A 22,002-nucleotide genomic window follows, 5' to 3' on the forward strand; every position below is an offset into this window, starting at 1 on the left:
ATATCTTCAGCATCTCTTTTTATGGTGGCAAAGCATTGGAAATCGAGAGGGTGTCTATCAATTGGAGAATAGCTGAGCAATGAATATGATGGAATAGTATTGTGCTATAAGAAATCATGAAGGGGACAATTTTAGAGAAATCCAGGAAGGAGAACAAGTTATACAATAACAACATTATGGTAAAGGTAAAAATCTTAGGAACACTTTAGAACTCTGATCAATGTAATGACCAATGATAATTCCAGAAGACTCAAGATGAAACATGCTACCTACCTCCTAAGAGACTGAGTGGATTCCTAATAGATTCAGTGCATATTTGAGACATGTCTTTGGACATGGCCAATGGGAGAAATTTTATTTTGTTTAACTAAAAAGAGATTTTTGTTTTTCTTTCTTTCTCAGTGGGCAGAGTGGGGGAGGTTAGCAAATGGGAGAGAGGAGGATTTTCATCAATTGGAAAAAAATTTTGTTTAAAAAAATCACATTACATTTCTCTTAAAAAGAAAAACAAATGTTCACTATTTCCGAGAAGACTCAAGAGTCATTATTCTTTATTAAATTTGACAGATGACTATTGTTTTTTAAATAGAGTGCCATTAAGATTTATGAAGCATGTATGGCCATAGAGGTAAATAATTGTGCTGAACATACAAAATACATTACCACCCTCAAATATTCTGATCTTCTAAAGTACTCTATATACAAATATACATACTTTTACAATAGTAATATAAAAACTGAACTATCAGTAAAGTCTTTAAGACAAATAATTAAGTAAGCAATCTGTACTTGTGAATAACATTTAATGAAAATTAAATGTTTTTCTAAGGTATGTGCTTTTTCTAGGCCCCTGGGAAATTTATCAGCCAAAGAAGTTGTCTCTTAATTGTATCCTCAATATTATGAGCCCTGATTCCAGTGGTATTTAATACCATTAATTTGAAATAATTATGACCACTAATACAACTTATAGTGATCTCAAAAAATCTAAGACTTAAAAGAAGCAACTTCTATTGATAATCTCTCAAATGCTTCAGCCCCTCTCCTGACAGTGGAATTTAGCCACATTGCTATCTCTTAATCAGCCCATCCCCAAAAGCAGAGCAAATCAATCAATTAACAAGTTCTATTTTGGTTCGTTTTTTTGCTTTTCTTTTTTCTAGTACCTTCTAGGTATCCAAAACTGCTATGGAAGAGAACAAAGACACAAAAGAACTATAAAATATAGGCCCTTGCAACAAGGAACAAAAATACAACAATGACCAGCAGATAAAGAGGTAGATTAAAGCAAGCAACAAGCCACGGTTTTTGCCAATGGTACCATGGGAGGTGGTATGACTCTTCGGTTACATTGGCAAAAGCAATTAGAGAGGAGAGCAGTTACATGGTGCCATCTATCACAGATTCATGGCTAATGTGCATATAATGAAGATCAGAAGAAAAATATATTTATTTGCCTACAGTCCTGCTAATCTGGATCAAGAGGGCTTGAAACTAAAAATGTAAGAGAATTGGACTGCCTATTGAACAGGATTATTAAATAAAGAAAATTACCCACATATACCCACCAAACCAGATGCCGAAATGTCCAACGTGAAAAGAAAATCAGTGGAAAGGTCCAATAATTCACACAAGATAATAGCCAAGAAGAGTTATAATTAAAATCACAGTCTCAGATGTGTATATACAAATGTACAGAGCACATTAACAGAGGAATTAGAAATCTTAACATAAGGTAAGTTCAACCTCATAGCTGTCACTGACGCATTCTGGAATGTAACTCATGGCAAGACTTAAGCTTAAAAGGATATAGTTTTTCCAAAAAGAACTAAATAGCAAAAAAGTGACAATGGAACAGAATTAAATCAGGAAGGTATATTACTGTGAGGTAATCCATAAATTTAAATCAAAATATGATAAAGGAGCAATAGACGGAGAAAAGCAATTCTGACGTAAGAGTATACTAGAAAAAAAGGAAAGAGAGGTTTGGGAAAGAGATAACAAACTAAACAAGGAGCCATGATAACAATGGAAAATTATGAAGTGCTGTCCATGACCCAAGCTGCTTCCAGAAATAAAAACGTATCTTCTTTTAAAATATATTTTTGTTTCTAAATAGCCTATAGATTTACCCTTGAATACTTCTCCTTCATCCTCTCAGAGGATCATATCTTATAAAAGATTCTTTCAAAGAAAGAAAAAGAGGAAGAAAAAAAATTTCAGTGAAACTGATCAACACACTGAAGAAGTCAGTTAGTCTGTCAGTCAACAAGCATCTATTAAACTCCTACTTATGTGCCAGGAACTGTGCAAAGCACTGAGGATTAAAAAAACACCAAAGACAGTCCCTGCATTCTATGAGTTCACAACCTAATGGAAGATAAGAAGCAAACAATTATGTACAAACAAGGTATACACAGGACAAATTGGAGATAGTCAACAGAAACAAGGTACTAACATTAAGGGGGATGAGGAAATGTAAGGGTTATGGGATTTAAAGATCTTCCATGCCCCATTGGACTTGCTGATGTAGCAGGAAGGGGTGGAACAAGAGGAAGAGGAAGCCAAGTGAGAGTTCTTGCAGTGGCTAGCAGTGATGGTGACGGTGGCGGCAGCAGCAGCAGAGGCAGCGGCAGGCGAACCCCTTTTTGAGCCAGCAAGAATTTCTGCTAAGGACTCCTGCTGAGGACTTCCAGGGGCCGGAGCTGCTAGGAGCTTGCTTATTGGACGCTGGGTGGTTGCTGTGAGTGGGGAGAGGAGGACCTTTGCCTGAGGTAGCCTGTTCTGTTTTAAAGGCTTGAGAATGTGGGTGCTTTCTACTTTATCTGCCTGTGCCAATTTCATAACTACTCTGATGGCTTTGACTTTCTGGTTTTGGGACTCAGTCTTTTGGTATTTTAATAAATGTTCTCTCTTCATCCCCCATATAGCAAGCCTGATATATTTGTGATTGATAACTACATCAGCATATCTGCAATTTCCGTAGGCATTGTGAATATTGCATTGCTGATACAGGAAAGTCTTCCTAGAGAAGGTGGGATTATAATTGGAACTTGAAGGAAGCCAGAGAATCAAAGATATAGAGAATTCTAGGCATGGGGGAACAGCCAGTGAAAATACCCAGAGTTGGGGCAGCTAGGTGGCGCAGTGAGTAGAGCACCAGCCCTGGAGTTGGGAGGATCTGAGTCCAAATCCAACTTCAAACACTTAACATTTACTTGCCTTGTGACCTTGGGCAAGTCACTTAACCCCAATTGCCCTACCTTCCCCTCTCCAAAAAAAGCACCAAAAAAAAATTTTTTTTTTAAATACCCAGTTAGGAAATGGAGCATTGCATTTGAGGGACAGCAAGGAAGCCAGTGTAAGTGGATCGAAGAGTACATAAGGGGAAGTATGGCATAAGAAGACTGGAATGGTTGAAGGGAGCCAGGTTATGAGGGGCTTTTAAAAGCCAAAAAAGGTTTTTCTATTTGATGCTGGATGTGATAGGGGATCATTTAAGTTTACTGAATGAGAGGATGGTATGTCAGATCTGCACTTTAAAAATGTCAATTTGATAGAAGCTTGAGGCAAGGAAAACAACCAAAAGGCTATTTAATAGTCCATGTTAGAGGTCATAAGAGCCTGCACCAGGGTGGTAGTGGGATCAGAAGGCAGAGGGGGGGATAGATGAGATGTTACAAAGGCAAAATCACAAGGACTTGGCAACAAATTGAATATGGGGGTGAGAGTCAGGAATTGAGGATGCAAGACTAGGTTGCAAGACTGGATGACTGGGAGGATGGTGTTGCCCTTGATAGGGAAGTTAAGGAAGATGCAAAGGTTTGAGGGGGAAGAAAGAATTTGGTTTTGGGTATGTTGAATTTAAGAAATCTATGGGACATCCAGTTTGAGATGTCTAATGGGTAGCTAGAGATGCAAGTCTGGAGGTTAGGAGAGAGGTTAGGGTTGGCTAAGTAGATTTATGAATCATCAGCATAGAGATAATAATTGAGTCCATAGATGAGATCACTCAGTGAAACAGTAGAGAGGGAGAATAGAAGAAGGCCCAGGACAGTGCCCTGGAGGCAAGGACCTAACCTGGGTAAAAATCCAACAAAGAAGAGTGAGGAGAATTGGTAGTCTTGCTACAGAAACCTAGAGATGAGAGTATTAAGGAGAAGAAGGTGACTGATAATGTCAAAGACTGAAGAGAGGTTTAAAAGGATAAAGATTGAGAAAGGGCAATTAGATCTGGCAATTAAGCAAACACTGGTAACTTTGGAGATAGCAGTTTTCAATTGAATGAGGTCAGAAGCCAGAATGTAGAAAGCTTTACATTATATTCAATAAAGCTCCTCTTTTCCTTATTCAGCTCCCTCAGTTCCCTATGAAGACATTCAAGTTCTAAAGGACCACTTTTTTCTTTATTCTCTGTTATGATATTAATATTATATCATCATATTGCCCTTTTCAAGGCTGACCCTAGATTTCCTTTGACTCTTGTGTTTGCATTTGAAAGTTCCTACACAGCTCTGGTCTTTGCCTCAGAAATACTTGAAAGTCCTACATTTCCTCTTTTAGGATTATATCCTTGGTGGCAAGCTTCTATCATTTGTTCTTTGGAACATTTGTGTTCCAAAATTTCCTCTCAGTTTTAGCAAAAGATGCTAGATAATTCATGATACTGAAAGTGGATTTTGGGGCTTTAAAATGCTTCCTTCTTGGGGTAGCTAGGTGGCACAGTGAAGAGAGCACCGGCTCTGGAGTCAAGAGTACCTGAGTTCAAATCTGACCTCAGACACTTAACACAAACTAGCCATGTGACCTTGGGCAAGTCACTTAACCCCAATTACCCTCCAAAAAAAATGCTGCCTTCTGGATGCTTTACTATTTTTCCTTTGATGCGGGAACTCTGGATAAATAATAGCTAGCATTTATATAGCACTTTAATATTTAGGAAGTACTTCACGATATTATCTCATTTGATCCTCACAACAATGCTGAGAGGTAGGTGCTATTACTATCTCCATTTTATAGTTGAGGAAACTGAGGTCAAGTTGCTCAGAAACACACAGCTATTAAGTGCCTAAGGCTAGATTTGAAATCAGGTCTTCCTGACTCCAGCCTCAGCACTATTTACTGTACCACCTACCAATGACCTTTGCTTTTGGGTTTCTTGCAGGAGGTGATAGATGGATTCTTTCTATCTTCACTTTGACTTCTAGTCCTAATGGAACTGAGCAGCTTTCAAAAAGTTTTTTGATTTCTTGAAATACATTGCTGAGGCTTTTTTTTTGGTCATGATTTCCAAGGAATCCAGTGATTCTTAAATTACCTCTTTTTTGACTGGTTTTCAGGTCAGTTGTTTTTGGTGTCAGGTATCTCACCTTTTCTTTCTTCCTTTTTTCAATCTTTTGATTTTTTTTTTTTTTGCTGCCTCACAGACACTGATTTCTTTTTTTAGTTTTCAGGGAATTTATTTCTTAGGTAAAGTTGACTACTTTCTCTTCTAAGCTATTTATCCTCCTTCCAATTCTTTCTTCTAGGATTTTTATTTCATTTAAAAAAAACTCTTGCTTCATTTCTTTCACATATTGATGTAATTCTTTTTTTTTTAGTTTTGTTTTGCTTTTTGGAGAGGGGGGGAAGCAGGGCAATTGGGGTTAAGTGACTTGCCCAAGGTCACACAGCTAATAAGTGTTAAGTGTCTGAGGCCGGATTTGAACTCACGTCCTCCTGACTCTATTCACTGAGCCACCTAGCCACCCCTATTGATGTAATTCTTGAGGAAAGACCATTTTTTCCTTTGATTCTCTGCCTGCAGTTATTACAGATTTACTCTCTCTTTGGGGTGATCTTTAGATTTATAATAATTTTTTATACTGGTAGAAGTTTTTTTAAATTTACTTAACTCTCTAGTTTTAGTTCCTGAATTGAGGCTTGGTTCAAGGACCAGACTTCACCTCCTACTGTGTTTCTGGGTCGGGTAGTTGGCTCTATTTGGTCTAATCCTGGGTCCCCTGGATTCCTGTGCTGACCTTGCCTTCCCAAGGTTAGACCCCCCCCCGCCCAGACCTTTCAATTTCAGAGTGCTGGATCTTAAAAGTCTTCTCTAGTATGTCAAAGACATAATATTAGAGACCCAGAGTCCCTGGGCCAAAGATATCCTTGTCTGAATGCTGCTACCCCATTGATCTCTGCCCACTGCCAAAGTTTTCAGTTTGGGGCTGAGTGGGTCATTCACTTTTTCTGCCTCTGGACACAGCTTTGAAGGCTTTAAATGTGTCAATTTCTTAGGTATACTGGTAGGCTACACTGCCTTGGCACTGGCTTTGCTGGCTTTTCCCTTTCCTATTACCTTCTGGCTTCTGGGATGACACAGACAAGAACTGTACAGTATGACAAGGTATGATGGATTGCACTCAGAAGAGGTAAAGATCCAAATCAATAAGATCATAGATTCACTGAAGCATTAAAGCTTAAGTACTTCCAAAATAGATATAAAATCAAAGTAATTTCTGGCCCTTTCTATCCCTAAATTCATCACCTATGGCACCATATAGATTCTCTCCTCCAAAATTACTGCTGCCAATGTAGCCAAAAATGAATGTCTCCCCATGGCACTACTGGTAGAGTCTATAATTTCTTTTCTTTTATTTACCTATTTGCTGGGCATTGTACCTTACTGTTTCCTGATGGAAGGGATAATGCTTTATAGTTTTTTTGTATCACATCTCTCCACACCTGGGAAGTACTCAGTTTTAAAAAATCATCCAGTCCAGCCCCCTCATTTCCCAGTGAGAAAAATGAAACCCAGGGAAGTTAAGTGAATGCCAGACCTCACAATTATAGCTAATCTCTCAATTATACAATCAAACAACACTTCTAAAGCACCTACTAAATTCCAAGCACTGTTCTAGACACTGGGGATACAAACTCAAAGAAAGAAACAATCCATCCTTTCAAGTAGCTTCACCTTTCCTGACTCTACAGTCAATGCTATTTCCATTACACTCAGTTGCCTCCACCCCAAAGAATGTTTATTTTATTGGAGGACATCAGACAGGAGTCACAAATGGGCTATAGGAACTATAAACAAATAAGGGGAAAGGACATTTCTCCTGGTAGAATTCTTTTAACCTCTACTGAAACTTTCTTTGGATTGCTCATTGCCTGGGTTCATGAAGATTTTGTAGGGTAAGTCAACCTCTAGTGGGTCATACTAAGTAAGAAAGGAAAATATGGATCAAGTTGTTATAGAGTACGTATGTTTGTTGTCTTAAGGACCAATGGAGTTGAGCTCGCAGAGACTGATCACTCAAAGGTGAGTAATCAGGTAAGCAATACTTTTTAGCCACAGCAACTCATGAAAACCATCTACTAAGAGGCTGCCATATGTATCTGTGAAAGGAGCACTCAGGTCAATGAAGTCAGAAATGTTTAAGTACTGAATAATAAGCAAATTATAAAGCTTTCCACATAGTATTTTGGCAGTTCAGAAGTAACAAAAATGCTCTGAAGATACACCTGCTGAAAAGATAACATAGAAACATCTATAGCTTCTTGAAAATTTCCATTTGGATCTGTTTTGCTTGACTACAGTATATTTTTGTTACAAAGAAGGACTTTTAATTTGGGGCAAAGGGAGTTGAGTGAGTAGTGGATGGGTAGCTATAATTTTACACCCCCCCGCCCCAAAAAAGAAAAAAATCACAGAAAGCATTAATAAAACATTTAAAAATACACAGAAGTGAACAGAAAGAAGCAAGTTCAGATAAGGATACAGGCAAGCAAGGTAATTTTGGTACTATTGTATTAGATTTAATATGTAATTTGAAAAGAAACTATACATAATAAAATAATAAATCAGTTTCACATGCAATTCACTTTCCACTTTTTGTATATGAAAATGTTTGCATTAACAGAAACTAAATTTTTTTTAAAAGTTCTATCTGTCAATTTAGACAATTCCTATATATTTGGAATGAGTTTTTATTCCTATTTTCTTCAATTGTATTACCATAGTTCCTACTCTGAGAGTGAAATCTATACTATTAAGTATAAAGAAATAGGATTTCTGATTTCCTGTGCAATTTATAATCTAAAAGAAATAATATACTCACTTTGTAACTCCATAGTCAATTCCTATTGTTGCTAGGTATTTGGGCACAAATCTCTTCTCACAATAACGTTTTATAATACAGCTCTAAAAATAATAAAATAATAACATGTAGTAAATATATACAGGCACATACATACATATAAAAATCAAAATTCATTGTTATGTTCTAGAAAAGAGGTTGATCTTAACAATAGAAATACTTGAAGCAGTCAAGAAATAAAGTGCTTCCAAGAAGAATGTTAAAGAATAACTAAAAAGAATCTCTTTCCTGAATATTATAGAAAATATTTTTTTCCTAGAAAACTGGAATACATAACCAAGAAAAAAAGGGCAAAAGTCTGGAAAACAAAATTCCACAATATAAAGATGTGCAGTGGGATGATAAAGGGATATCTCATTTATATACAAGAGATTCAAAGTTCCTATAGCACTTAAAAACTTATTTTATTTAATATTCACTCTATTTCCCAAAGGATGAAGCTTATTAAATTAAACATAGTAATGTAAAAGTCAATTACAATTAATTAAAAACAAAACCAATTCAAGGGTGCAGAAAAATCAATTTTTACCAGGCACCTAGCATAAATTCATTGCAGCAGCTGAGCACTGAAATTATCTCTAAGTTTCCTGACAACTAAGGCAGAAAAGGAAACATGATGAGTTACACAGTTCTTATTGTTTGATAAAAGAATCATCAAGTTTCCTTGAAGAGAGAAACTTTTTCCTGCCACTGAAATCAAGTGAAAAAGTATCACATAGGAGACAGTGGCTAACAGAATGCAGAATATCTTTGACTACGTTTTTACAAAATACATCTAAATACTGTTTAAGTGGGTATCTCTTATATGCTGCCTTCTATAAAAGCTAAATTATAATATTAAATCTTAATTCAGTGAAAACACATCTCTTTAGGGAGTTGAGATCATACAGTCTTAACATATTGCCTCACAGGGCAATTAGAAAATTCACAAGAATGGTTTCTACCTTCAAATCTATACTACACCATCACCAGAAACTCTTCCAACTCAGTAATCTCAGAAATTTACCTAAATACAATCTCCGTTTCTTGTTATCTTTCCCTCAGTCTTACTTCTGTTAAATATAGCGTTTATCATCAAAATCCAAACTTTTCCTTTACCTTTCTTTGTTCTCAGTCCATCATACCTGTTCTGAACTTTTTTCCTTTGCAGTCTTGGCTCTATAGTTAACCAGCTTATTATTAGTCTCTTTCAAATATCAGACATCTCTAACAAACCTCTTGAAAGTGTTGGTTTGCAATTCATTCATAGTTGAATGCTGTCTAGAACTAGTGGCCTCCGTCACCAAATGACTATCTAGGTCACCATCACTGTCAACCCTCCTGTATCCTGCTCCAAGCAATTGATAACCCAAATTAACAGATTAACAGTCCTATGGCTAGCAAACTCTTAAATCCTGCACCTCTAATCTGAATTATTTGCAGTCCCCATCTACTAAAGTGAAAACCCCTTTCCTCAACCTTTCCTCAGACCCATTCCTTTCCAGCTCAGACCTCCTCCTCCCCAATCCTTATTCTCTGCTTTCTGTTCATCCCATTATGCCTTCTAGAAGCAATGTTCTATCATTAGCTAATTCCTTTTCATCCTAGATTTTTTTCTTCTTACTTTCTTCTATTCTTTCTTCTATTATTCATAAAAACCTAAGTCGCAGTTTTTCTATGTATAAAATGAAGAAAATAATACTATTACTACCTATCTCACAAGGTTGTTTTGAGTATTAAATATTTTATAACCACATATGTAAATATTTTGTAACCCCAGAGTTGTAGAAACCCTAAGCTATTAATAGGGTCAAGTTTGTCATTTCAAACATATTTATTCATTCCAAATAAATAAGTAAAAGCTTTATACTGCTAAAGGAGTTTATTAATTTTTTAAAAATCCTATAAGTGTGTTGTCATTATTTTTAAATGAAGAGAGCACTCAAAAAAGCTTTTATTGACAAAGCTAGGACTGGGAAAGGGAGAAGCAATAGCTTTATGACAAGGCTGGGGAACAGGAGAAGCAAGGCATAACTTCCAGAGTAATTACACATAATTTTATATATAAACCACTGTCCTTAGGGAGCTGCTCTGGAATGAACCATCCTTCCCTCCCTCTTCTCCTAACCAGAAGCCCAAGAACTTAGACACCTCTGGCACAAGACTTAAAAAACCTCTAAGAATTAAAGTTCATGGTATTCCTGACTGTTCTACTATGGACAGGCAAATACCCAAAATGGTTTAGGTTGCCAAACCCATAGACTCTGAGGGACGTTACGTTTTAATTTCTCCTTACCCTTATACTGCTTATCTTAGCACAGTGACTTCCAAAAAAAGGTGCTACAATGAGAAATAAAAACTATCAGGAATGACTACAACTTACCTAAGATACCAAAAAGGCTTCATTTTTCACTGAATTTGCTTGGCTAAGTGCTAGTATTCACATATAATGCCTAAGTTTTCCCTGATGTGCAAGATAAGATCTGATGTGCAAGGTAAGATCTGAGGGTGAAAGGTGGTGGAGTGTGTTTATCTCAGGAGGGTTCTATTTAAGCTAAAAAGATCTCTAAGACTCTAAGATCAATGTTTCCACAAAGTTACATTTAACTATGTATGACATAAAATACTTCTAGTTTCTATCTGTTTTCAAAATTAAGAAGTAAACAAAGACCGGATTTGGAGTTCCTATGTTCCTTTTTTGTTTTTTCTTTCCCTCAGTTAAACTCTCTACTTCAAATCTCTTTCCTGTTCCTATCATCCAATGTCTTCCTGATATTCAATGGTGCTATCCTATCAAAAAAGGAAAGGACCATTCCTACTGATTCTCCTGTTTACCTGCATTCTCAAAGAAACATATAATGTTGGAACTAGAAGGGAGCTTAAAGATCATCCTTTCCTGTTGCAAAATTACAGTGACCAAAAGTTACAGCCAAGGTGGTGAAGAGAAAACAATACAGCTCAAGTACCCCCACAATTCCAACAACAATCTAAGAACACCAGACCAAGAAGTAATTGTGAAATCAAAGAAAAAAGCTACAATGGGTGACCTTTCCATTCCAAGATCACAAATTCAACTTACAAAATTTAATTTTTAGGAAAGTGACCAAAGCAAGAAGTACAGAATAAAGGTCACTAGGTTCGTGGACTCAGTACCCAGAGTTCTGAACTAGGCTAATAGCATGGAGATGTCTAGAATTGATGTCAGACTCAGTCCCCACCCAACCCCCTACTCCCACTTCTAGCTCAGTGCCTGAAGCATTAACTCAGCTCTAAGAGCTGATTGTAGACCCCATCTAGGACAGCATCACAGGGGGCTCCTAGAAGGGCCAGGGTCACAGGCTCAGCCTCTAGAGCTCCCAACTAGGCTAGCAATGCCAGATGTCCTAGAACAGATTGCTAGAAAAATGACAAAATTAAAAAAAAAATAGAGTTCTTATAAGATCAGGAATACCTAAGACACCAACGCAGAAAAGGAGAATAACTCCAACATACCTATAAGTGAAGCCTCAAAGAAAAACACAACTTGGGTATAAGTTCAACCAGAATTCCTGCAAAAAATGAAGTAACAATTCTTTTTATTTGTTTTTTTAAAAGAGCTAAAAGTGATTTTATAAATGAAATTAGAGCATTAGAGGAAATAATTGGAAAAGAAATGAGAGCTATTGAAAAAGAGTTGGAAAGGGAATTAACAGCTTGACACAAGAAATATAAAACCTTATCCAAGCAAAAAGAAGAAAGGAAGGGCAGCAGAAGTACTTTGACCGACACAATGACCAAATCATTCCAGAGGATTCACGATGAAACATGCTACCCACCTAACAATAGAGAGGTGATGAACTCAGAACTCAGATTGACAAAAATTTTTTTCAGACATGGCCAATGTAGGAATTTATTTTACTTGCTTATATGTAATTACAAAAGGGGTTTGGTTTTGTTTTTCTTTGGGGGGAATGAGGAGATGGCAGAGAAGAAAAGGCAGATTTCACTGATTGAAACAAATTATATATTTTTTTAATTAAAAAAAATATGCCCAGATCTCTTAGAACTACAGGACAAAGTAAAAAGAGAATGAATCTACTGGTCATACCCTAAAATAAATAAGTAAATAAACAAACGAATGAATGAATGAATGAATGAATCTCCCAGGAAAGTTATAGCCAAAACCCAGAGCTTCCAGGTGAGAGAAAAAGTACTGCAAGTATCCAGAAAGTATCAAGGAATGACAATTAGGGTCCCACAAGAATTAACAGCTATCACTATAAAGGAGTGGGGAAGAGAGATTATGATATTCTAAAAGGCAAAGGACACAGACTTACAACCAAGAATAATTTATCCTGAAAGTCAGACTATAATCCTCCAGGGGGAAAATGGATTTTTGGTAAAACAGAACTTCCAAACATTCATAATAGAAAGACTGGAACTGATTATAAACTATGAACTACAAAGTAAAGAGAAGTAAGGAGTAAAGAGAAATATAAAAAAGCGAAGCAAATAATAATAATAATAGTAATAAGTAAATATTCAAAAAATACTTTGAAAGAATAAAGTGGCTGAATTCTAGTGTGTGTGTGTGTGTGTGTGTGTGTGTGATACAACCATCCACTAAGAACATCGATGTCATCAGGGGTCAGAAAGTCAAATAAGATGGTACACCTTAAAGTGGTTTTTGTTAGAGTCTGATGATATTAAATGGAAAAATAGGAAAGGGAGGGAATGAAGGGAAGGAAGGACATACTAGGGAAGAAATGGGGAACAGGAGCATAACTTATCTCTCATAACTGGGGAAAGCAACAAATAGAAGTCTATACAGCTTGCTGGGGAGCATGTGGGCATCACTTGAACTTAATTTTGAACTGATGCAGAGTGAAGTAAGCAAAACCAAGATGGTTTTGTAATGGTAATGTAATGACCTCTTTGTATTGGCAAGTAAGCAAGTACTTTAGCACTTAGTAACTGATCAAGCCTCTGTGAAAGAAACAGAAGGTATGAACCCCTGTTCCTGACATAACAGGAAGGGGTTGGCTGAAATAGGAAGTAGCTAATGCTGTACATATAAGAAAAGCCTCAGAGAGGCACAGTCAGAATTTCTTGGAGAACCCTGGAGGCAGAAGTAGCCACCCGGAGGAGGATGGGGAGGAGCCGAGGAATACCTCCCTTCCCTTCCCCACCTCCTCCCCGGCAATAAGGTGATTCTGATTTTTTAAATGAGCTGCAGAAGACTGTGGAAGTATGACTGGGATGCAAGGACTTTGTGGCTTGGCTGAGCCTTGAATTCCCAGAAGCAGAAATTGTGAAGGATTTGAGATGGACTGGACCCTGTGACCTTCAATGTGAAGCAGAACCTACCCAGAGAGCTGGACAAGGAACTGGGAGTTGTCGGTCATTGAACCCAGGTGACGGTCAGGTGAATCCAGGTAGAATCTGGGACCATGGAAGGGGATCCAGGGAATCTAAGAACCGGCCCCTAGTCAAGATGAAAAGACCTCTCCTTGGGTACTGAGTAATGATGAAACTGTAGTTTACTAGTGACCTAGGGGTGGAGGGTTTGTGTTTTCTCTAAGGATTGTACTTGGTGATTAATGATACTTTGTAATTGATTGTTGAATAAGTGACTGATTGAGTTGCATGCTCCATGAGTAGAGGACTTTCACTATTGTACTTTGAGATGATTGTTCTTGGTTCTAAATATTGTGACCACTTTGGGTGAAAACTATGTGGCCATTTTAATGATAAGCTGTTGTGAATACTATATTGTGATTTTCTGTGATACGTTGTAATATTGTGAATGCTGTACCTTGATTTACTGTGAATGTTTTGCTCTGATTTGTTATTGAATAGAGTGTTCACTATACTACATAATCAGAATCTTGAAAGCTGTTCACAGTAGCATTCTTCTGGAAGGTTGCTCATGCAGCTTTACAAACAACAATGGTATAAAAATGAACAATTTTGAAAGATTTAAGAGTTCCGATCAATCACAATTAGAGAGGACTGATGATTTAGAATGTACATACTTCCTGATGGAAAGGTGATAGATATACAGAGTAAGACATGCAATTCTGGACAAGGTTAATTAATGTAAGAACATGTTTTTCCTGATTATGCATATTTGTTGCTGGGCCTTTTTTTTTTCTTTTGGGGGCTTGGAGGAAGGTAGGTGTTAATTGAAAAAAAAATTAATTTAAAAATCATAATGACCAAGATTTGCCTATGAACTATAGGAAGACATCTCCCCTCCTTCTTTTCAGAGATGGGAGACCATGCATTCAGAACACTACAAATAAAATCAGATTTTTTTCAATATGTTGGTTAGTTCTACTTAAGTTTTTTCTTTCCTTTTTTCCTTCTTTATCATAACAGGACTTTCTGGGAAGGATTGGGAAGTAATACAGTAGAAGAAAGTATGTCATATAAAAACAAAAGAAATCATATGGTTCAAGACCATCTTTTAACTGAGGCCCAGAGAAGTATAGTGATTTGCCCATGGTCATGCAGCTAGTTCCTAACAAAATTGTAACAAGATCAAGTCTCTTTAATCTTGGTCAGTGGTCACTTGACAATTGCTAAGGGGAAAGAGGCAAGCAAAAACAAGCAAACATTTGAGCCTGGACTCTAGGAAACCTAGTTTAACTGGTTTAGGATAGCTGTAAGTAGCGGCAGACAAAGAGGTTGTCTCTTACCAATGATCTCCTGATTATCAAATTCGAGGACTGTTTCTTAGTCCTCATCCTTCTCCACTTGACTAACCTCTGCTACTGGGTACTCTGTCCTTTGTGGGTTATGACCCAGTTCTCTCTTGGTTCTCTTATTGCTCATCTTGAATGCTCTTTTCCAGGGTCTTTTATTAGATCTCTCATATCCTGGCCCCTAACTCTGGATGCAGCCCCAAGGCTCTAGCTGGAACTGCAAAAATTATCAATGCCAATTTTTTTAAAAGCAGAATAAAAATGTCTACCAAGAAAGATGATGAGAAGGTAAGAAAGCACTTTAACACTCTCAAGTCATGATGCCTGAATGAACTACATTTCAGAACACTGAAACAATCTGTAGACGTAACTGCTGAGCCAAGGTCTGCGGAGGCTGAAAAAATGCAGAGAAGGCTGCAAGACTGAAAAGGGTCTACTGTTCTAATTTTCAAAAAGGAGAAGGCGAATTATTCAAATTATAGTCTGCCAATCTTGATGCTCAAGCCTGCAAAAATTTTAGAATGAATTACTGAAGGTCTGTAAGAACTTGAAAGGAGAGCTGGTGATCACTTTAAACTTATATGTGTTCATCAAGAACAAGTCATTACAGACTAAACTCATCTTTTTTTTTTTGACAGGATTATCACATCCTCAGATGAGGAAAATGCTGTGATAAAGTATACCTAATTTCAGGGAGCAACATGTCAATCTATCATTAAAAGTATCTTGTGGACAAGAGGAAGAGGCAAGGATGATAGATGTTAGATTACATTTTGATTTGGAACTAATTCTGTTACCAGATCCAAGAAGCAGTAAGTAATAATAGCTCAATGTCAAACTAGAGAGAGGTTTCTAGTGGGATGTAATCGGGCTCTTTTTGTCTAACATTTCCTTCAATGACTTGAAATGAAGGTAAATATGGAACATTTACCAAATGTGCTTGCAATCCACTCAATTTCTTTATACAGGGATTATCTGTAGTCTTCAAAGGCTTGAGTACTCTGTTAAGGATGTTGCAGAAAGGAATCCTGCTTCAGGTATAGATTGAACCAGATAACCTCTGACGTCCCTTTCAACTGTAAAATGTTATGATTTCATGTTTTTATGGTTAAGATTTAATGAGGGAAAATAAGTCCTGATGGGGTGAGGTGGTAAGTCAAAATGGAATCAAAGGGTTCATGAAGCATTGGTGGAAGATGGAGAAGGAAAAATGAGAGTAGCCTGAGTGAATTGGGGAAAAGGGGCATTTGGAGGGCAGTTGAAACCTGAGCTGCTGAGGGAAGGGAAAGAGGGTCCCTGAGAGGAAAGGGAGGTAAGAAAGGAGAGGTATTAGAGAGAATCATCATCACCTACTTCAAAATATTGCCTCAGGAAATGACTGGTTTCTTTCATCATTCTCTTCTCACTTTTTCTTCCCTCTCTTACAACACCCCTCCCCTCTCCATTCCAAACATAGCTTGTCAGGTCCCCAGTGGGTCTAGCCTAATTCTGTCTGAAGTGTCAAGGAAAGAGGTGGGGAAGAAGAGAGCCAGCCAAAGTGAAATGACTAAGGTGAAATTCGCCTGAGGGAAATTTCACAAAGATGGTCAAAAATAAGATGAGTATATTAAATTGAAAATCTGGACAAGGGCAATTCTGTGTGTAACTTGATAGAAATTATGCACCTGCCCCCCACCACCAAAGTTTCCCCTGAATTCATCCAGAGGTCTCTTTCAGGTCAACCAAGCTTCCTAAAGAAACATGGAAGTAAACAGGGAAAAGGCTTATTTCATTAATGATGTACAAGAAAAATTGCTAAGACATAGTAACAAATCAATCAACAAGTCCTTAAGTGACTACTATGGGCCAGGCATAGTGTGGATACTACAAATACAAATATGGAACCCTCTCTACCTTCAAGGAAGGTTATGTTCTCCTGGAGAGGTACATGAAAAAGAAAAAGTCAAGGCAAGTCAAGAAGCATTTATTAAGTGCCTTCTATGGACACTCCATCTCTGCTTTTGTACTGGCTGTCCCCCGATGCCTGAAGCATACTTCTTCCTCACTTCTACCTCATAAAACCCCTGGTTTCTTTAAAGATTCAGCTCAAGTAAGTCTGCATGAGGTTTTTCCTGGTCATCCCCGCTGCTAATGCTTTCCCTCTATCTTGTATATAGTTTGTATTGTTAGCTAACTAGATATACACGTTTCCCTCCTTATCGAAATAATAGCTCTTTCCCCGCTCCTCCCTTAACCGTACACCAAGATGGCAACCTCTTTCCTAATTCTGTTTAGATGGCTCTTGGGCCTCACACCTGTCAGAGGGTTCAACTGGGTGCAGGCTACTCCCCGGGCTCTATGCACCAAAGGAGGAATCTTCCATTCCTGTCTCCCTCTATCAGGATGCTCCTTGGGAATATCTGGAAACTGAAGAATACCTGGCTCGATATAGCTCCTGCCCAGTCTGGGCTGACTATCAACGAAACTACAAAGGTGGTATCCCACCACAGCGAACCGTAAGACATGCATTCGAGGGAACAAAGTTGCTGGGAACCCTTGCCCTATCTGCCATGATCAGAAGCTCCATATGGACTTAAGAAATGTGAAGCTCTTGGAACAGTTTGTGTGTGCTCACACAGGTGTCATCTTCCATGCCCCATACACAGGTGTCTGTATGAAGCAGCATAAGAAGCTGACAGAGGCTATCCTGAAGGCCAGAGACCATGGTTTTCTCAAGTTACCACATCCCACTGGTACAGCCACGAGATACTGATTTCAGCAACTCCCATGGAGCTGTGGGCTGTACCCCAGTGGCTCCTGCCCTAGTTGCAGGTACCTCCTGGTATCCATGGTACAATTGGCAGCTGCCACCTGAGAGAGAGCTGGCCCATCTTCGAAGGCTATATTGAGGCCATCTTAAGGAAGAGAGTGGACCCCCACCAGAAATGATGCCCATACTTGCATCTCAAACTAATGTTCTCCCTGAGGAAGAGGAATCTACAAGTGTCCCCTAGAAAGGAAGTGGTGGATATATTCTGTGGTGCTCCAGAGCTTAAGGATGGATGTTAGAAAGTTCTGATGCCTAAACTGAACTGATTTTTATCCCTACCCTTTTTTAGAAATGGGTAGTATAATGGCAAGCTCTGACCTAGAGGAAAAGAGACAACAGGGAGAAGGTAAAATGAAGCATTGTCTGAATAAATGTTTTTGGTCGACTTCACTTCATGCTGCTTCCCGCACCCCATATTTTTAAATTTCAGGAGTAGGGGGTGCCTAACTTGTCAAGTCAACCCTTTATAATAAAAACTTTTATTAAAAAAAAAAGAAATACTAGCTCTTTGAGAGTGGAGACTATATAATTTTAGCCTTTGTAGAATAACAACACACTTATACAGAGTTTGAAGCTTTGCAAAGTGTTATATTATTATCAGCAGGGAACTGTGGCTTTATATATGTAGTAATAAGATCACTGGACTCGAAGTCAGATGACCTGGGTTTAAATGCTGACTGTGAGCCCAGGGTTAACTATTGTGTGTGAGACCACAGCCAATTCCTTCCAACTGACTGGAAGTACAGGAAGGCTGATTTAGGTTCAAAAAAAAAGAACGTACATTCTAATAATGAGAGCTATTTTAAGATGGAAAGGATTTCCTTTGTCAGGTAAAGAACACTTCTCACTGTTTGGTTTTAAAGCAGAGACTGTCAGGGATGATTGAGCTAGAAGAAACCTTACAGGCCATTCTGTCCAAGCTCCTCCTTTTGAAGAAGAAACAGAGACCCAGAGAAGTTAAAGTTCTCCAGTCAATAAACGATGTAAGAGAGATTGAACCTGGGATCCCTGACTCAAGATCCTGAGCTCTTTCTACTTTACTTCCATGGTTTGGTTTCCCTGGCTTCCTTCAAGATTCAGATCAAATCCCACCTTCTGCAAGAGGTCTTCTCTCAGGCTGCCTTCAATCAATATTGCAAATATCTTCTAGGTGCCTAGTTATTTACATAATGTCTCCTCCATAAGAATATATACTCCTTGAGGGCAAGAGCTGTCTTTTTTTTTTTAATCCACGGGGCCAGAAACATAATAAGCATTTAATAAATGCTTCCTGATAATGATCTAAGACAATTGCGAAAGATACATGATGGAAAATGTTATCCACATGCAGAGAAAGAATTATGGAGTCTGAATGAAGATTGAAGCATACTATATTCTCTTTATTATTTTTCCTTTCTCTCGGTTTTTCCCTTCTATTCTGACTCTTCTTTCATAACGTGACTAATGTGGAAATAAAAATAAATACTTGCTGTCTGAACCAGACTGCTTCCAACAGGGCCAGGTTGGATGACCTCCAATATCCCTCCCAAATTTACAGACTCCAACAATAAATAGTTAGCATGTGTAATGTGCTTTAAGATTTGTAAAGCTCCTATGTCAACTCATTAGATTGTATGCCTAGAAGCTAGAAGAAGAAGGGGTCAATTGAAGAGAAGGAAGAATCTGTTAACAATAAAATAGGTCCAACACTGGAATAGGCTGGCTTTAAAGGTAGTGAGAAGACTCCCCATGACCGGGGGTCTTCAAGCAGTGGCTGCATGACCACTTGTTGGTTATCGTATTTAGAAGCCTGTTGGACTGAATAGCCTCTGAGGTCGCTTCCATCTCTGATATCCTGATTCTATCCCTAAGCCGGGGCAGGTATTTAATCTTTTTCGGGGGCTGTATTTGAGGGGCTGGTCAGCTTGGGGCAGTAGAAAGAGCGTTGGCTCTAGAGTCAATGTACTAGGTTCCAAATCTGATTGGACCATCTGCTACCTGTGTGACCTTGGACAAGTCGCCTGCCTCCAGGTAAGTCACTTCATCCGGGATTCAGTTCTTTTTCAATATAAAACGAGGAACGTTGAACTCAAACGTCTATTTCTAAAGCGCCTAGAAAAGGTCCTCTTCCGCCTTCCCCAGCTTACCCGCGGCGGGGCAAAAGGGTGGATAGGCCTAAAACCTTTGAGTGGCCGCCGCAGCAGCCAATGGGCGCCGGCTCTGCCGCCCAGTCCTGCCCCTCGCAGTGCCCCTCCCCTCCTGGCGCTCGGTACTCACTTTCCCCACTTCTGCGTTGCCCATGGAGATGACTTTGATGCGCAGGGACTTGCCCGGCTCCTTCCGCTTTGGCATACCGGCCTCCATTGCCCTCACAGCCGCGGGGCCAACGAGCAGGACGTAGTCGTTCCTCTTTCGCTAAGCTCGTCCGTCTCTCGGGCCTCCACCGCCCAATCGGGGAGCCGCCGCAGATGTCGTCGCTGTCACCGTCGCCCCCTCAGTGACACGACCCGCCATAGCGGGCCAGGCTGCCGAGCAGCAGGCATGCTGTGAGCCTTGGGCTCGCGACGAGTCTCGCGAGGAGACTAGGGAGGGCGTGACGTCACTTCCCCTCCCCCTACGGGTCGTCGCCTTGAGTCCTTCTGGGCCGCGAGTGTTATTCCTTCCATGGTGCTCTGCAGTCAGAGGGCCGTTGTGATTCTCGAGGGCTTTCATTTTCATTCTGTCAGCTTCCTGATCTTTCATGACCTCACTGGACTAGTACCCTTTAAGCAGTGTAAGTAATAGAAAAAAAAGCAGTGGACTCTAAGCACAAATTAATAATTACCGGTACCACTTTAGCATGTTAAGATTTACAAATGCTTATTGACTGACAAAGGACTTAACATATTTCATTCAACCCTCACAAATAGTAACCCAGAAAGCAACTCTATGACTAATTTTAAAATGTTGCAGGAATAGAGTTAAATAATTGGAGGAACACTAATTGTTCATAACTGGGTTGAGGCAATATAATAAAAATGACTACTATCTAAGGTAATTTTCTCAGTGCTGTAGCAAGCTCCCAAAAGACTATTTTATGAAACTAGAAAAATAATAAAATGTATATGGAGAAATAAAAGGTCCAGAATCTCAAGGGTAAAATGGAAAAAAAAAAAAAAAGAAGTAGAGATCAGTACCAGATCTCAAAACTGTACTACACAGTAGTGGTCATTAAAAAACTATTTGTAATTACTTAAAAAAGAAACATGGATCAACATCCATGGTAGGTACACACAACATAGAAGCAAACAAAAATACTAGCATAGTGTTTAATAAACCAAAAGACCTCGGGTTCTGAGGGAAGTACTCATAGTTTAACTAAAACTTCTGAAAACTCGATAGCAGTCTGTCAAATTAGGTTTTGATCAATACTTCACACCATGATTCCTCTCCTCTGATACTGCCACTACCCTGGTGTAAGGCCTCATCACTTCATGCTTGGACTACTATAATAGCCTGCTGGTGAGTCTGCCTTACCTCAAGTCTCTCCACTCTCCATTCATCCTCCAGTCACCAAAAGGCCTCAAACCCACCAGTGAGGTAGGGGGATGTCTACCCCAAGCATGTAAAGACTTCCCACCATTGGAATGGGCTAATGAGAATGATTTGTTCCAAGGGCCATGAAGGTGGCTGAAGCAGGTTCTGTGGAGTGCTTAAAGCTTGGTCAGAGATTGAAAGATACACCAGTCATCTTGATTTTTGTTGACGGTGAACTTCAGTGACTCTGGAAGAAAGAGTGAAGCTGACAATTTTGTGCGACTGTGCATCACATATCCAATTTACAACCAAGTCAAGATATCACTGTCATGTCATTGGTCCTCTTCAAAAGAAAAAAAAAAAGGAAGGACAAACAACAACAATAACAACAATCCTTTCAGGGAATGTGGAGAAAAAGGCTACAACTCTTAGGTGGATCAGTCCAGGACTCCAGTCGTTTTTCTTGTCACTAATTTCTTACAGGGAGGAGTCCTTCCTGGACTGAATTTAGGGGAAGCCAACAAGAACAGAAGCAGGATATTGTTTTGGAATTGATGGCTGATGACTGATAAGATTTCTTTCTTAGATTAGTCCAAAAATTTCAGGCTACTGTAATCCTTGTCCCAAGCCCCACTTATATAGTATTCTCTATTGGTGGAGATGAATGTTTGCTCTGCATGAGGAGCAGGGCAGAGTTAGTGAGTGTGGCAGAGAGCATCCTCCTTCAGTCCTCTTTGGGACTCTTCTAGCTTCAAATTGCTTCAGGCTCCCAGCTTCAGGAAGGAAGATGAAAGAGGCTAATCCCACTTCAAGTTGCTGAAAGAAAAGACTGGTAAGACATGAGAGAAGCCAGCAATCTATCATGTCCCTTACCCCCCTTGTCACTCTA

The 22,002-nt window shown here is 38.9% G+C and overlaps 1 protein-coding gene and 1 pseudogene across 1 annotated transcript in view; one reads left to right on the forward strand and one right to left on the reverse strand.

Annotated features, from left to right (window-relative positions):
• The window catches only part of DNAJC27 (DnaJ heat shock protein family (Hsp40) member C27), a 70,757-nt gene extending 49,289 nt beyond the window's left edge, over positions 1-21,468 (reverse strand). The window contains exons 1-2 of the mRNA XM_069071955.1: positions 19,875-21,468; positions 8,106-8,188 (exon numbers count right to left, since the gene is read on the reverse strand). Of these exons, the coding sequence (XP_068928056.1) occupies positions 8,106-8,188; positions 19,875-19,961 (170 nt within the window). The 5' untranslated portion in view covers positions 19,962-21,468. The remainder of the gene's footprint in view (positions 1-8,105; positions 8,189-19,874) is intronic.
• Positions 14,317-19,853, forward strand: LOC138149090 (small ribosomal subunit protein mS40-like; annotated as a pseudogene).
• Positions 21,469-22,002: the final 534 nt, after the last annotated feature.

This window comes from Petaurus breviceps, unplaced genomic scaffold (assembly GCF_028583685.1).
Source record: "Petaurus breviceps papuanus isolate PSGF00001 unplaced genomic scaffold, PetGlider_PUasm1.0 90845, whole genome shotgun sequence".
In the NCBI taxonomy this organism is placed as follows: Eukaryota; Metazoa; Chordata; class Mammalia; order Diprotodontia; family Petauridae; genus Petaurus; species Petaurus breviceps.